At 50.7% G+C, this 16,069-nt stretch overlaps 1 protein-coding gene across 1 annotated transcript; it reads right to left on the bottom strand.

Annotated features, from left to right (window-relative positions):
* Positions 1–1,537: 1,537 nt before the first annotated feature.
* On the bottom strand, positions 1,538–16,069 carry iqck (IQ motif containing K). Its single transcript, XM_066689998.1, has 9 exons — positions 15,974–16,069; positions 15,165–15,292; positions 14,915–15,050; positions 14,547–14,644; positions 13,429–13,481; positions 13,056–13,133; positions 12,591–12,675; positions 5,433–5,547; positions 1,538–1,886 (listed from the first exon to the last, which is right to left on the bottom strand). Exons 1-9 carry the CDS (start codon positions 16,023–16,025, stop codon positions 1,735–1,737), a joined length of 897 nt encoding a protein of 298 aa, XP_066546095.1. The 5' UTR covers positions 16,026–16,069; the 3' UTR covers positions 1,538–1,734.

Here is a 16,069-nt window from a genome sequence, read left to right as displayed (position 1 = left end):
GGGGGGATCATTACAACATTACAATCTCAATCCCTGTCTCGGCTCTGCACTGCCCGTACTGCCCCGGGCGGATCAATACCACCGTCTCCGCTGGGAGCAGTCAGCACGGCATAATCACATCATGGCTCGAGTCGTGGCAGTGTTCATGGCACCCCTGGGCCGCTCTGTCCTAATAAAGGAAGTTATTTGCAGTGGCCAACCTCCCCCTCCCCCCCTTGGACTCTATCCCTCTGCCTCGGCCCGTCCATCGCAAGGGACTCACAGCTGCCGGAGAGACACGGACACAAGAAGGGTTTCAAGGCTTCGAGATCCTCATCCTCATCCTCGTCCTGGAGCAGAGGCACGGGAACACACATGATGGAGGGTGAGTTACAGTCGCAATGGGAGAAGGCCCAGACCCAAGGTGAGTGAGCGGTTGTGGCCCTGTTGCACTGCTGTGTGTTGCTTATGTCTGGACTGGGGAGCCACAACCCCTCTCACAACCCGCGCTGTTGACACAACGCTTCTGATTTGAGCTGCACCATCTCATATCACTAACAAATTGCTCATCGTTATTACTGTGTGTCCCCTGGGTCTGTGGCAGGTGATGGACCGAAGAGACCCACTGTGCCTTGTGTTCCAGTAATCAGGATCCCGCTACGCTAGACAGTCGTTGGTGGAGGAGTACCATGTGAGTATGAATGGGTTAAAAGTGCCTGTAAGGCTCATACAAAAATCTGGGACTGATTGTGTGCCGTGGGAGTCAAGTCTGAACATGTATCGGTGCTGTGTTGGGACGGGGGATGTGGCTCCAGCCTTGCGGAGCTGCTCCATTCCTCCAGAAACACTCCTAAACATGATGAGGTACCTGCTGAATTATCTCTGAGCTGAGTGATTGCGTTGCTCACAGTTGTGTAGCGCAGTGCTAAATCTCCCCCGGCGCGCGGGTGATAAATGGACTGTGCTACCTGTGGGGAGTCCTCACGGCAGCTGCTCTGGCAGGGAGTGTTTGTCAAGCAGCTGAGAGCAGATATAATTCAGCCGTCGGGTCAGGGTCCTGTCAGGCTAAACAAGGGAACGGACTCCAAGTGCGGGGCCGTCACACTACGGTCTTTGTACTGCCCGATGTGCCGGGGATATCGATAGACAGACGGAAGGATACAATTCAGGGGACATTTGACCTTGAACACACAGTTGACAAATTTGGCAGGATTTTTGATTTAATTATTATTTAGGACGTGTATTGATCGTGACATGCCTGAGTATTCGTTCATTTTCTGGCTTACTTTGCTTTCTAAACAGAGCACCTTTTTATGGCAGAACAGTCAGGCCTGTAGACCCGGCTGAGTTACCCATAAGACACTGCAATCGGTTGGCGTCACCTAACTGTACACTAAACAGACCAATTGCATATTGCCACAGACACAGAGCTAGGAGGCACCATGTTTGGAGGAAGTCACAGTTATTTAAATCAAATGAGTGAATCATCCCTTTATAGCTGTAGAACACAGCAGTGCCCAGACTGAAGGAAAAAACAAAATGACTACTGACATTGAGAGACTTTTCTTTCCCTCTGTGTTTATTTTGCTGATTCAGTGAAATCTATGAATAGGCCATGTTGCTTGCCGGCCTCGTGAGGTAATTCGCTTTGTTGACAAACTGGACTTAGGAATGCTTTTAGCTCTTGACGGCCAGTAAGAGGGCTTTGTCCCGGGATGGAGAAGCCCCCGTAGATGGGCCGGAACCGAGGTGGCGTCACAGGTCTTCGGTGCCGAAGGGAGCGGGGGACAGGGCGGCGCTGTTGGGTGTCGTGGAAGGCAGGATGACAGTGTTCTGTGGGGTCGGGGACAGCACCCGGATGGACACTCCGGAGTGGTTGAGCTGGGGGTCCTCCATGCTGCTGCCCACTGCGAAACAGACAAGACACAAACTCGACACCCAACCCTGACCTTCCCAATCTGCTTTCTCTCCGCACTGAACACCATAACCCTGCCGTTGACTAAAAACACAGCACCCCATGTATTCGAACACAAAGGCCTCCCAAAAGGCCCTCGTCCCTAAAGATTGTTGTGGTGCAGCTGCGTCCTTCCCAGACTGATCTGATTTGTCGATACACACCTCTGCCTGGGCTGCTATTCGCTGATGGCTCCTAAGCCCTGCCTGGATTGTCAGCCCGGTACAGAGCTCTGTATTCGCGTCAGGCGTTTAGAGATACACATGTATTTACCCTTTGTACAGCGTTTTTGGAAGCATGTTTATTTTCAGAGGCTTTTAGCTGGGCTTTAGATTGCACAGTGCCAAAGGGTGGTTTCCACGAAAGCCACTTTGGAAATCCATGCCGTATTGTAATGATCTACAGGAACTGGCACTGCACTGAGGGGCGGGGGGAGAACTGAGGCACCAACAAAAAAAACATCCTTAACGATAGTGAAACAATACAGGAGAAGTGCCTCGCCTGCATCTGTGCCCGCCGTCACATTTCTGCGTTGGAAACATTATTAGAGGTGTCAAGAGTCGACTCCTGCCTTCTATTAGGTGCCAAGCCAACAAGCTACGCTAGAAAAAAAAAACACTTCCTGTAAAAAGCCGCAGGACGTGCGGATACAAGGTGGAGACGTCTCTGTGCCTAATGGGCTGCAAAACACTGTGCGACACTTAAACGCATCCCTCAGCTCACTTCCCTGCTGAGATTTGAGGCAGCTGATGAACGCAGCCATTAAGAGACAGGGCACCATTTGGACTCTGAAAGCAGCCAGATTTCAAACAGATATGAAGTCATATCTCCCTCTTCCTCACGCATTCCTTTCTTTCACGTCACAGACAGGCCCGACATGAGGAGCACAGTGAGGGTCCCTCAACAGTGATGCAGCACAGCTCTTGGGAAGTCACACATGAGCCTCAGAAAACTAAATCTGGCCAACGTCACAAGCGATCGATGGGGAAACAGGACATAGTTGTGTCAAATTACTTTGTTTTGTGGGGTGTTTCAAGGCCTCGGCTCTCCCTGTGGAAAAGGTCAGTGTAAAGGATTACCCTGCGCAGCACGGCCGGGCGGCACACAGATTCTGTTCATTAAGCAAAAAAGGGCAATCTGCTGTTTCAGCAACGGCGCTCCAGCACTCTCCATCTCCCTCTCTCTCTCTCTCTCTCTTTCTGTCTCTGCAAACAATGTCTCGCGGCTGCAGCGTTTTGTTTTCCTCTTCCTTTTTTGGGAGGGGAATGCAGGGTGAGAAAAAAAATTAACACACCGCCTCCGTGTGATCAGACAGCGCCAGAGGAGAGTGGGTTGCTCTCTAAGTGTCTCTCAAGCACTGGACTGCACCGGAGTTGCGGGCGGTTTTAATGACTCCTTGGCGCGGCACTGTTTTAAAGGCCAGGCGCAGTGCAGGCTGTCTTCTCTGTTCGCTGTGTATCTGCAGTCCCAGATGGCTCGGCTCTCCGTCTCTGTGCCATGTGGAATCTGCCAAGACACTTCTATCCTTCCTATCTCTCTCTCTCTCTCTCTCTCTCTTCTCTCTCTCTCTCTCTCTCTCTCTCTCTCTCTCTCTCTCCTTTTCTGACATATATAAACAGCTGGTAACTCTGGGGTAGCTCAAGTAAGTGGAGGTCTGAAAAAAGGTCTGATTCAGCATAGTTATGGGTTTAGATGATGGTGCTGAGATCTCAGTCAGAATGAAGATGAGCACACAGCAGAAAACGAACTCTGAAGATGCTCATCATTAATGTTTATCATTCTGTTACACGATTATGTTAGACGGAGCTCGCCCGGTGTCTCAGTGCGAGGTGGCGTTGCTCTCGGCTCACACGCCCCCCCGTCTCACAGCTCTGAGGTGCGTCTCACCCCCATTTCAGCTGCCAGTAAATCCAACACATTGTCAGAGTCCTAGAGCTCCTCTAATCTACTGAGAAATAATTTCCACGAAACCAACTGGCAAATGAGAACAGCTTTGTTTTCCCTATTCTCTGCTTGCTGTTTGTGAATAGGATCATAACTGGCCCTAAATAGCACACTAACACACACACACACACACACACACACACATACAAAAGTCTGCAAAAAGTCTGCAAGTTTCTGTCAGACACCAGGGATGCCTTGCTGAAAAAGAGATTGTTAGTCTATTTCAGTACATGTGTGTGAGTGTGTGTGTGTGTGTGTGTGTGTGTGTGTGTGTGTGTGTGTGTGTGTGTGTGAGCTGGCAGTAGTGTTCCTGCTGTGTTAGGAATCACAGTGATCCCTGGCATCAGTGGGCAAGACATTCCCAGCTGTTCTCCGGCTGGGTATTTATAGGGTGAAGGCAGCCTGTCTCTCCCACTCCCTCTATCTCCCTCTATCTCCCTCTCTCTCTCTCTCTCTCTCTCTCTCTCTCTTTCCCACTGTGTCTCCTATTGCTCAGTGTCCCTCTCCCACTCTCCCATTGTTCTCTCTCTCACTCTCTCTCTCTCTCTCTCTCCCTCTCTGATGACACAGAGCCCTAGCCTCCCGTCATTCCGGGGCCCTGACCTCCCGCATGCCCACAGCGAGAGGCTGAGCACAAACACCAAGCAGACCCTGCCGCCCCGGCCCCCGTCTGAGCCGAGTGCTACGGGACCCCTGCGCATCAATAGCACCTAAGCCTGTCTGAGCTGGCAGCCTGCTGCTGTGCGCCGGGGGCCCCATCCTATTGTGCCGCTCACTATTGTCCCCCCCGAGCTGCCCGGCCGGCCCTTGTCACTCACGCTGTCCTGACCGGCCCGTTTCAGCACTGCCTTGTCTTTTATGAATGAAGCAAATGTGGTCCGGTTTTCAGTTCCTTCCTGTTCCATTAGGTCATGCACAGTTAGGTCAGGGGTGCTAGGCGCCCTTGGGATTTATTTCCACCCTGAGCTCTTACTGACATCATCAACGTACTTATTTTTTTTATTTCTGATCCCAGGCACTTCTTTTATGTGTTTTCCCACGCATGCACTTTGCTTGGCCAGGCTTTTTTACGGTTTGCATCATGGCTTACTGCTCTGTGCATGGCCATGCTTTCCTCTACGTTACTGTGGTGCTACTGTGGTAAATACTGCAGCATGGGTTTATGCGGGTTGGTGCAGGGTTCATTGTAATTCCAAGCCCTGCTGCACTTCTTTAGAGCTGAAAAAACCTGTTACATCATTTGTTTTAAATAATAAAGCTTTGTAAATAGGTCAGTCCAGGGGTTCCACCAGCCTAATTAATTAAGAGCTCAGTTCCCATCGTTGCTCATTCTCGCTGTCACAGCCCTGTCTCCCCCCCTGTCCACTGGGCATCTCTGCAGCTCACTTCCTCAGACAACGTTCGAGTCATTCCCCTCTCATTGGCCACAAGCAACGCAGATGAATAGACACGCAGTTTTAAGCAGTTACCCCCCCCACTTCCTGCCTTCCTCTCTTCTCACCCCCCCATCCCCTCTCCCTCTCCCTCTCCCTCTCCCTCCCTCTCTCTCTCTCACCTCGGGACTCGCACTGGGCCCAGAACTCCTCCACTCTTTCGCTGATGCTGCGGCTCTCTTCTCTCAGCTCCCTCTGCCACTGGCGCAGCTCCTGTACCTCCTCTTCGCGGCGGACCTGCGGGGGCACGCCGGTCAGACAGGGGCACACCTGGGTTTGCGTCTGTGTGTGTGTGCTGCTCTATATGTGTTTTAACCCCCTAACGGCCAGGGGAAACTGCGGAGGCGACCGGACCCTTCCCCCTTCCCCTCAGAGCATCGCAGTCCTTGAGAAAGGTGGTCACTGTAACAGCAGAACGATCCGAGCGTTTTTCATGGAAGAGATAAGAGGCCGAGTCACAGCTTTAGTCCTGGGCTGAATCTTATCAAAAGGGCTGAATCTGCACAGCCATTAATGACACAAATCCACTGACAGTCACACTGGGGGGACGGCCCCTCTGAAGCCGACCGAAACTTCACACACGGGATCGCTCCTCTCCCCTAATCCTGACAGGCCCATTAACCCAGGGCTCAAACACTAAACTGTAATCCCCCTCATCCTCGGGCTGGGTCTAGCTGGATACTAAGCTGACAATCAATCCTACTCCCTCTGTGTCTCTCTCTGACACTGTATATAATGTACTCCCCCCCACAATAATAATAACAATACTAAAACTAGCTGAACTAGCAGAGATATGATACCTAGAAATCACACCAACACGAGAGCCGTGTGTCAGTATCTGAAGTCAGGGTTAAACTACAGATCATAGTCTTTCTCTGGCTCAGAAGCACAGCTGAAGTCTGTGGAGAACCGGGAGTACGACTAAAGCCTGGACAGGCCTCTAGGCCATCCCAGATTAAGCCCAAAGTGAACAATGCTATCCACTTAAGCTGCTTTCACACGAGACAGTTGAACCTGGGGCGAAAATCAAGCGCTTTCACATTGTCCTTTTCACCCGGAGATGAGACGCCGAAGCCGGAGGGAACTCACCTGTAGAGACCAGGGCTGAGATTTCCCACCCGGGACGAAGCGCTCACCTCGGGTTGAAACACGTTATATGAATCATAGCCCGTGTGTTTTAGCGCAGGGCCAATGTGAAGCAAGCAGGACCCAACTCTGAACTAATGTCCCTTGACAGCCACTAAATTAACTAAATTGAATATACCAACTAGTTCAAAGATCTCTGGCTACAGGAGTCTTCAGCTCTTACTTCACACAGTTCACAGATGTATCCGAGAATAATGAGAACAATGTGCATTTCTATTAACAAGCACAAGACCTACTGTTGGGTAATCGTTCTTTATATTGTACGGCACGTTTTCCTGACTGCTTCACCGTTTCCTGCAATCTCGTTTCCCGGAAAATGCTCATTCAAAGGGCAGCTAGGACAGAAGTCAAGTGCAGGGGGAGGTGGGGGTCTTTAATTATGCTCTTCAGCCTCACTAACCCATTCTGCTTGCCTCCTCTATCTGCTCTGGCGATCTCCCAGGTTTCCCAGCACAAATGGCTGCCCTGAGCATCATGAAGAGACGTGCACTTCATATGTGTATTAATGCATCTTCTGAGTCACCGTGAAGCATCTCTCTCTCTCTGTTCATGGTGAAAGACTAAGTGACTTCGAAATTATAGGCTTTAGGGGACCGGCAGAGGGGACGACTACTGAGTGCCAGCTCTTCAGCTTCGGCAAAGAGACGGATTTTAGTTTTTGGGGGGTTTGTAATTAATGGCAGATGCAGGGAAGGCGAAATCGGACAAATTGTCATGATTACAGAGACGGTTTGGTGCCAGCAACACAAAGAGACGGTGCCCCAAATTGCCCACCGAGAGACCGCCTCCCTCTGCTCTCTCTCTGGCTGCCTGTCTGCCTCAGAGCCGAGATATTATGTAACAGGCCTGCTTCCTCCTGGTGAGGACGGGTGATTATTTAATGATAGTCATTGTTAATTTAGTGGCTGTCAAGGAACAGCTGAATTCCCTTCTGGCAGAGCGAGATACAATAAAAATGTAAATGAAGAGCAAAGCAGACCACACACTGGGAAGACATTTGTAGTCAGAGAGAGACAGAAGAGCTGTGAACAGTGTGTTTGATTTGTGTGCTCTGCATTGTACGTGATGTGTGTTTGTGTGCGTGCGTGTATGAGTTCGTGTATGTGCATCTTGGGGTGACAGAGGACTAAACAGGCCATCGCTGTGAAAGACTGCGCAAGCGTTCACCACTGCATGTTTTGCATATGCACATGTGTTGTGTGTGTTCGTATGTGACGATGTTGTTTTCGGTGAGCGGAGGTGGGGGGGCGTGCGTACACGTGAGGGTCTGCATGCGTGTAGTGCACACACGATAGATTGTTTGTGCACGGATGCATGGATGTGTGGGTAGCCACTGCAAAGCTGATTATATTAACAAGCAAAACATATACACAAAAAAAACCTTAAAAACAGCATAAATTAAAGGAAATCGTTCTCTTGCCCTTAGACGTCGAGCCCCTCTGGTATCTTAGTTAGAGCGCATAAAAAAGGCATGCCAAGTGGCCTGGCAGTTGGCAAGATGCAGTTTGACAGTTTGTTTTGATGCCTTCCACGCAGAAGAAGAACAGGATTTGTCATTCACAATTGTGAGGTCTCGCAGCGCGCTGAGAGGAAGGCGGACCGCTCGGGCATGGTGCCGCCGGGCCGTCCGCCCACGCCCAGGCCACCGCGCCGCCTCCCAGACGGAAGGAGCAGCGCATGTGAAAGGAGTGGGACTGCAGGGCTCAGCGGCCGCGGCGACGCACCCTCGGGCCATTAAGCCTGGTTATCCTCCCTGCCAGCACCCCCGCTAGGCCGCAAGCTTTGTGCCTCCGTGGTCCGAGTAAAAATCCATCTCTATTGTGTCCATTCCTGAATGGCAATACGGGGAGGGGTGACTGGCTCAATGGACACGCCTCTGCGTCTGTGACTCTCCCCCCCTCCAGGTCAAATCTGGGAGGACGTGTGACCAGACAGCATCATAAAGGGGAGAGAAATTTGCATTCTTAATTCAAAACGAAGGCGAAAGAAAGGGAGAAAATCCAGCAGTCACAGGCGTTCCCCTCCCATCTCCCAGCCTGAGCCAGGTCTTAATTAAACTGCAGCTTCCTCCCTTTGTGCTTTAATCCCAGCGTCGCCGTGCTAAAGCCTCTTATCCCCCCCTCTGATTACAGACTGCTGTGGGCTCTGGGCGCCTTTAATACTGAAATAAACAGCCTGCCTTTCGCACCTCAGGGGTCTGGACTCGATCGATTCTCTCTTCCCTCACAGACTGGTCGTTCCACGTGACTAAATGGGCCAGTTTAACACTCCTGTCCAGGTTCTCGACTCTGTACCATCAACAGCATCTCTGAAACCATCACATGCTAAATATCCTCAAGTTCAATCAACATTCAAGTGTTTGAAATTCAAATCATGATCCCTTTAGCAGTAAGAAGGTACCGAAGGCCCCGGGGCACCTGACGGCTGGTTTACAGGCCATGACGCCCTACCGAGAGCAGCAGTTGGACCGTGAGTTGACCTTTTGACCTCAGCATGGGGAATGATGGGTTATATGGGTTACCCTTCAGAGGCACCAGGGGTGCTGTTCAGACCTGCTGTGTGCTCGGCCCGCTAGCTTCAGGGTTATGCCCAGGTTATTCAATAAAGGAGGTATTATCCCCGCTGTGGGGACCCATCTGAACTGGGAGGAGCATCTACAGAGTAACCGATGTATGCCTCGACCCGGGCGGGGTCAGCTGCTCCAGGCAGAATTCACTGAGAGATCCCTCCATGGGTCCTAAATCTTCTCTCTAGTCGGTTTCCATTCCTTGTGATCTATTCAAAAAACTGACTTTGAAGTAACTCTCAGCCTTGACTTTGTTCACTCCTTCTTGATATCTCAAAGGCCTCAGTGGGATCTTCCCCTGTGGCCAAGGGGTCAGACACCCGGGTCCTCGTCTCTCCTGGGGGCTCCAACCCTCTGACAACGGGGCCCCGCTGCCCTTCCCTTCACCTCACCTCCCTGGCTTTCACAGACACTCTTTGTCTATTCAAATGTAACATTTAGGCCCACAATAATCTGCCTGTTTTTCCGTAGAGGAAAACTATGCCATGAAAATGTCAGCTGCTGTGTCGTTTCGAGGACGGCATTGCAAGAGTCCCTAGGTTCTTCAAACACACACACACACACACACACACACACACACATATATATATATATATAACGTTTTGTGAACACGGCCCCCCCCACTGTATGTTATGTCATTTGCTTTAGAGAAGTGTGTGGGCACAACCGCTCTCCCGTTCTCGTCTGAAGTGTTCAGCTCTCAGCGAGCTCCGTAAGAGCAAGATTGGTGTGAGGTCAGAATTGATGTTTGCTACAGAGCCGGGGCTGAACTAAATACATGTGTTCGATGCAGACAAAAATAAATAAACCACAGAATGGATGTGTTTGTATCAGTGGGCTCTTGTTGTGTCTTTGCGAAAGAAGACAGAAAGGGCTGGAGGAAAACATGATCCCGTTACAGCAGAACAGCTGTAATCCGCTATGCATTATGTTGATCGTAATAAAAAGCTCTCGCTTCCTTAGCTTTTAAATCCAACGGGGTGGGGGTTGTGGGTGGGGGTTATTTATAGACAGGAGCCCCGGGCAGGAGGCGGCCTTCCCTGCTTCACTGGGTGTAGGGGGAGATGGGGAGGCAGGGAGGGGGGAGATGGGGGAACCGGGAGCTCGGGCGGCTCAATCCGGAGTGTCTGCCCGTCTCTGCAGTGAGCGCTGCGTCAGCCGGCTTATATAAACCTGCTGACAAGAGGGGCCCTGTCGCTGGAGCGCCGAGCGAGACTCCACTGCAGACGGGCTTACATAACCGACCGGAGCGCTGCTCTCCAGCACGGACTGGCCCCCACACTCTCGCTCTCGCTCACTCCAGCACAGGCAGCTGCATAAAACATCTCCGGTGCTGGACGCGGTGTTAAACACGGCAGCTGCTCCCTTAAGTGCGGGCTTGATTTCACTCTGTTAGAGCACGACAGCCCGAGAGTCAGACCCTTAATTGGACAAGGAGGGGGAAAACCAAGGTTGTTTAAGGAGAGCCTCCACTAGACACCTCCGCCGACACACACTTAATAATTCACTCCCCCACAGAAGGAGTTATAATCAAACATGCAGCCTTCAGATAAACGTGTCTGTGATTGTATTTCAAATACGCGGGGTCTGCAGTCCATCCCCGTTTAAATGGAGGAGTTGGACTTCTCTGGAAAGTGACCCGAGTCCCACACGGGTCTCTGCCAGCTGGTTTTGGCAGGGAAGTGGTTTTCTATCACCGAGCCATCCCAGAAGCAACAGCAGTGAGATTACCATCCAGACGGCCGTGAAACACTAATGCAGTCTTTAGGAGATCTGTTTTTATATACTCTTGTTTCTTGTTTCCCGTCCTGCTGCTCCCTGCTGCCGTTTCTCAGCTCTGTGCCGACTGTCCATCTGACAAGGCTGATGGAGAGAGAGGGGAAGGGAGCGATTTCGCCGCAGCATATGTTCTGGAGAGAGGGTTTTGCGTTTCCTTTATGACCTGATTGGAAGGAAGTTTTGTTTGTGTGTTCACCTGCGGGTGTTAGACAGAAAGAGAGATTGAGGGAGGGAGTTGGATGCCTGGGCAGGATGCTGTGTGTGTGTGAGAGAGAGAGAGAGAATGTGTGTGTGTGTGAGTGAGAGAGAGAGAGAGAGAGAGAGAGAGAGAGACAGTGTGTATCAGAGGGTAAGTAATGCTGTCATTTTCACTGAAGCTCACGCTACTGCTGTCTCATGTTACATCCCTGTGACTTCTGAAGGAGCTCTTAGTAATATTATAAATAATAATAATAACAAGTTTGGGTGAATATAACTAAGTCTCTGTCCCTGTACTTCAGAGAAAGGACACATCCTTGCTTATGGGTCTCCTCTTTTCTACAAGCAGTGAATTGTATATCATCCTTAGCAGAACAACAACAACAAAGCAAAGACCTGTGGTTCAAGGCGGTGTTTGGGTGTTCAAGGCGGTGTTTGAGCGGCAGGCAAAGAGATCACAGCGAACACCGAGACACTCACACATCGAGACACTGGATCTTTAGTCGTCTCAGGGCAGCAGGGATTGTTCTGACGTCAGGCGCAGTTCATATGATTTTCAATATTTATATGTGCGTGTGTGTGGAGATCTAAAGCCATAGTACACTCACACAGTCAGGTCACAGTATTCTACTCCGCGTCCACACACACTCACATGCACACTTGTGGTAAGCAGATAAATGAAGCCTGAGCAGCTATTCTGTGCCACCCACGGAGTTCTCCGGCTCCCACTCTCCTGTCATCGCCGGGCGGGAATCGGAGCCGCCGGCACAACGCCTACGCACGCAGCGAGGACGAGAGCGGTGCGGATCGACAGTCCGGGAAAGCCTATCGCACCGGACGTCCTCTGAGCGCTGAAGAGCACGTAGGCACCTCGTTAAGTAACACATTTCTGTTTCCTTTTTCTGTTCAGTTCTCTGTGATCCAGTGTGAAAGATTACCATGGTAACTCTGCGTGGTGTTTTTTCCCACTGCTGAAGACTCCGCCGTGCCTGTATCCCGCTCTGGCTCTGTTCCACCACACTGCAGTGTTAGGATAATACTGCGATTTACCACAGTAAACGCTACTTAGGGTTACTGGTGATGACTGAGTGCACACTGAGGTGAAGCTCAAAAGATGCGTCCCTAAGAAAAAGGGACAGAGGGCGGACGAGTACGAGACTGATAAAAGGGATCTCTCTGTCCTGCGCAACAGGGGAGGAAGCGAGGGTGTAAGAAAAAAGGATGCGTGCCGAGGAACACAAAGAATCGGGAAGGAAAGATATCATCATTTGGGATGACTGTGCGCTTGACGGATTGCCAGCAGGTCTTTGTTGGAGTGCCGCCATCTGTGACTCATTCCACAGAGGTTCGTGTCCAAAGAGCTCTGCATCAGCGCCGTGCTGTGTTGGACGGAGCTGCTGACAGGTGCTGGTCTCAGGTGGTCTTGCCTAAGAGGGGACAACAGAGGCTTTCCCCGCGTGGGGGGTGAAGCCACCTCTGCCTCCACTGTTACACAAGAATGGTCTTGAACCCTGTGCCTTGCTCCTGTTCTTCTCCATTAGCCACAGCCACCTGGAGCCCCAACACCAGCCACTAGAGGAGGGGCACTCACCTTGTAGCCTCTCCAGAAGGACTGGATCAGAACTGCAGCCTCATTTTCTGACAGCAGCAAAGACAGAGGAACAGGAGGCCTAGGACTGAGGGAGGGAGGAGGAAAGAGAGAGGAACAGTGATAGGGGTGCAGGGATAAGAGTAAGGAGAGAGATCACCACCATGGGTGAGATGCATGGACAGAGCTAACATGCACGGGTTTGGTTAACACCACAGAGATAATCAAATCTTTCTTATTCATAGCCAAAGCACCCAAACCCATTTACTCATTAAATACCACATCGCAAAAGTAATACCCGGTTGTGGTTTTCGATATAAACATATGACTGTACAAACACACACGCTAAGCAGGTATGCTGTGAAACACTGGTCCACAATCACTGCAGGGCGGCCCCCCCAGAGACGGCAGCCCACCCTGCCTTCGCCAATGACTCGGTGGCATTACAGCTGCTCAGGGGATACTTACTGCTCTCTCAGCCAGTCCGCCACGAAAGGGATCTCCTCAAAGCCCACTGGCTGCTGCTCCCGTCTGCGGGGGTTTTTACTGCCAGACACAACAACACACACGTCACCTATGACCCCCTCACATCCATATAACTGTGGCAAGCGCTGTCTGGAGAGGCTTTAAACAGTACTTAAAATATATGTGGTGCAAGAAAAATCAGCAGAGGCCGTGTACTGTGTAAGCACTGTATCAAAAACATGTGACAACATTGCCATTATGTTACCATTATGTTTTTTTTAAAGAACTCACAAACGGCCAATTTGCACAGCAGCCGCAGCAACAAGCCGGGTAAAACCTGCTGGATCAGGGAATTACATGTTGCTCTTCTACTCACTTGTAAAGCCATTCTGTCAGGAAGTCACAGGCGTTAAATTTGGTTCTTTTCCTCTGAAAAGCAAATGGACATCGGTTCATTTCACTGCAAACAAATCGCCTCGGTCACACAAGCACACACACACACACACACACACACACACACACAGACACACACCCATGCACACTCACACAGACACATGCACACACACACACGCACGCACACGCACACAGACCCCTCATCCCCATTGCAGCTCATTTGCTTGGCAGGGTAAAGCGGTAGGGAAGGACTGAGGAAGTCATAATGGGAGACAGAGAGAATGTTTCCAAACTCTATATAAAACGCATCCTGTTTATAATGACCATGAAACCTGTGTAGGAATCTACAGCTGGTGATGATGACGATGATGATGATGATGATCCAAGACTTAAAAATCCCATAGCACCAAATATAATGGGAAACTGTACACAGTCACAGATAAGTCTTTATTTCTCGCACACTAGTAGTAGCTGCAAGCCCGGTGGATGAACAATTGCAAACTCCCACGTATACAAATATTTTATGCAAATTTCCACTAGAACGGCTTCCTCCAGCAGACCGGCATGTGGCAGCCAGTTCCCTCTCTCCAGCACTGACGTTCTTTTCCGCAGTTTGCAGACAAACATAAATAACTCAATGAAGTGAACTGGCTCTTCGTGCTTTTGGAAAAGAGAAAAATGCAGCTGCCATGAGGTTTCTCCTCCGGATTGCAGTGGAAGGAAGCTGTGCAGCAGCCTGATTAGACCACACTGGCCAACATATTGTTTCACTTCAGTCTCCTGGCCACCTGCTCTGACCCGCTCTCAGGGCCAGCGCGTCGAGAGCTCAGAGCTTCACAGCGCACACCAGGGCCCGGCCTGTCCGAGCACCCTGACCACAGCCTCTTTCTCTTTACCAATTACAAACAAAATCGAATTATTTAACTTTTCAGCATGTGTATGTGTTGAAGGAAAATCTCTCTCTCTCTGTGTCTGGCGCTTCCCTTCTGTTTACTGCAACACTTGTAGACAAAGAAAAAATAAGAACAGAAAGAAAGACAAAGAACAAAAAAGAACGAAAATAAAACAGCCCCCCATGTGAACCCGGCGCTGCGCTCTAACCTCCAGGCAGTGCTGTGTCTGAGCCTCTCTCAGCATGGCCTCCAGTCCGGGCTGCAGCACAGGGAAGACACTGCACTCCAGGAACTGCCTGGGGGAGCCTGGCGGGGGGGGGAGAGAGGAGTGAGGGAGCAGGTAGAAGATACCAGAGGCTTGGGGGCTGGGAGGTTGACCAACGCACTTTAACACAACTGCTCCAGTCTGCCCAGCTGTGCACATTAGTAAGTTGCTAGGTTTGTCTGTTTATTCTAACTGGGGGGCTTCTTATGCATGTGCAACTGCCCTTGGGGGGGGCATCTTCTCAGGCACATGAAATCATCTGACAGTGGGCGATGTCTTTAAAGTGGCAAGCTTTTCTCAAACTGACTCACAGTTGGTGGGCTGATTGGGCTGCGGCGTGGGGGTCTGGCTGGGAGGCGGGGGTCTCTCCGACACGGTGTAGCCGGCCAAGGCAGGGTGGGAGAGGAGCGGGTCGAAGTGTTCCAGCGGGTCACTGTCCACCGCCACCTGAGAGAGAGACGGGGAGAGAGAGAGAGAACACCGGGGGGGTGGAGGTGAGGAGGTCCTGAAGTGTACTGTTCTTGTGTTGAATAGCGTGGTTGTATCTGAGTGGTGGATCACCTTGGCGGCCAGGAGGCTGTAGAACACAGGCGTGTGCTTGCTGGCGCTGTACTGGGTGACGTCGGTGGCCACGGAGCCGGTGTCGGTCCAGACATGGTCAGGGGCGCGGGGCTGCGCCGCCTCAAACTCTGACCAACAAACAAACAAACAAAAACTGGACTTTAAAGCTCCAATCACTACCTCCCCTCCCTAGAAATAAAAAGTCATTAGTTGCAGCTCAGTTTTTCTTCCACTTCCTGTGTTGCTCTTGAATAAAATATTGTGTTGGGAGGACAATATCTCCGCCCATCGTGGGATGCGAATGTAATAGGGCCGATCACTAAGTCTGACTGGTACAGTGAACAACTTGAACAGAATAAGTAATTCAAGTGTCTGCAAATTAGTATAGTAATATTATTATTATTATTTCTTGGCAGACGCACTTATCCAGGGCGACTTACAACATAAGTGCAAATATCTCGTATTAATGAAATAAATATTGCGAAATAACGCAATATTATCTCGTATTAACGCAATAATATTGTTTTTCTCTGTGGGGCTAATAAACTACGGTAAAAAGATATATACAGCTCTGGGAAAAAATAAGAGACCACTTTGATTTCTGAACTGAATCAGCAGGGACACACGCACCCGGGGACACAAATGGAAATTGGGCTTCAAGGCATTCAAGACAGAAAACAGGAGACACTTCTTCACACAGAGAGGCGTCACAATCTGAACAAACTCCCCAGCGATGTGGCTGAAGAGGCCATTTGGGACCCTTGTTCTTACTTAACGGACAGCTGAATGAAAGGCGCTGAAGCCCGTACCTGCGCACAGCCGCTTCCACAGGCTCTTCTCCTCCGCGATCGCTCGGGCCATGTTGCCGCGGTTGCCAGGGAACGCTGCGACCCGGAAATAAAACC

The sequence above is a fragment of the Amia ocellicauda genome, chromosome 17 (genome assembly GCF_036373705.1).
Source record: "Amia ocellicauda isolate fAmiCal2 chromosome 17, fAmiCal2.hap1, whole genome shotgun sequence".
NCBI classification, from domain to species: Eukaryota; Metazoa; Chordata; class Actinopteri; order Amiiformes; family Amiidae; genus Amia; species Amia ocellicauda.
This window is presented reverse-complemented; position numbering and strand designations above follow the sequence as displayed.

Excerpts from the sequence above, each read along its gene's own strand:
- iqck (XM_066689998.1), bottom strand. The coding sequence starts at position 16,025 with ATGGCCCGAGCGATCGCGGAGGAGAAGAGCCTGTGGAAGCGGCTGTGC. Across the intron at positions 13,134-13,428 it reads CTGACAGAATGGCTTTACAA|TAAAAACCCCCGCAGACGGG; the intron begins GTGAGTAGAAGA and ends TGTGTCTGGCAG. Across the intron at positions 12,676-13,055 it reads GCGGACTGGCTGAGAGAGCA|TCCTAGGCCTCCTGTTCCTC; the intron begins GTAAGTATCCCC and ends TCCCTCCCTCAG.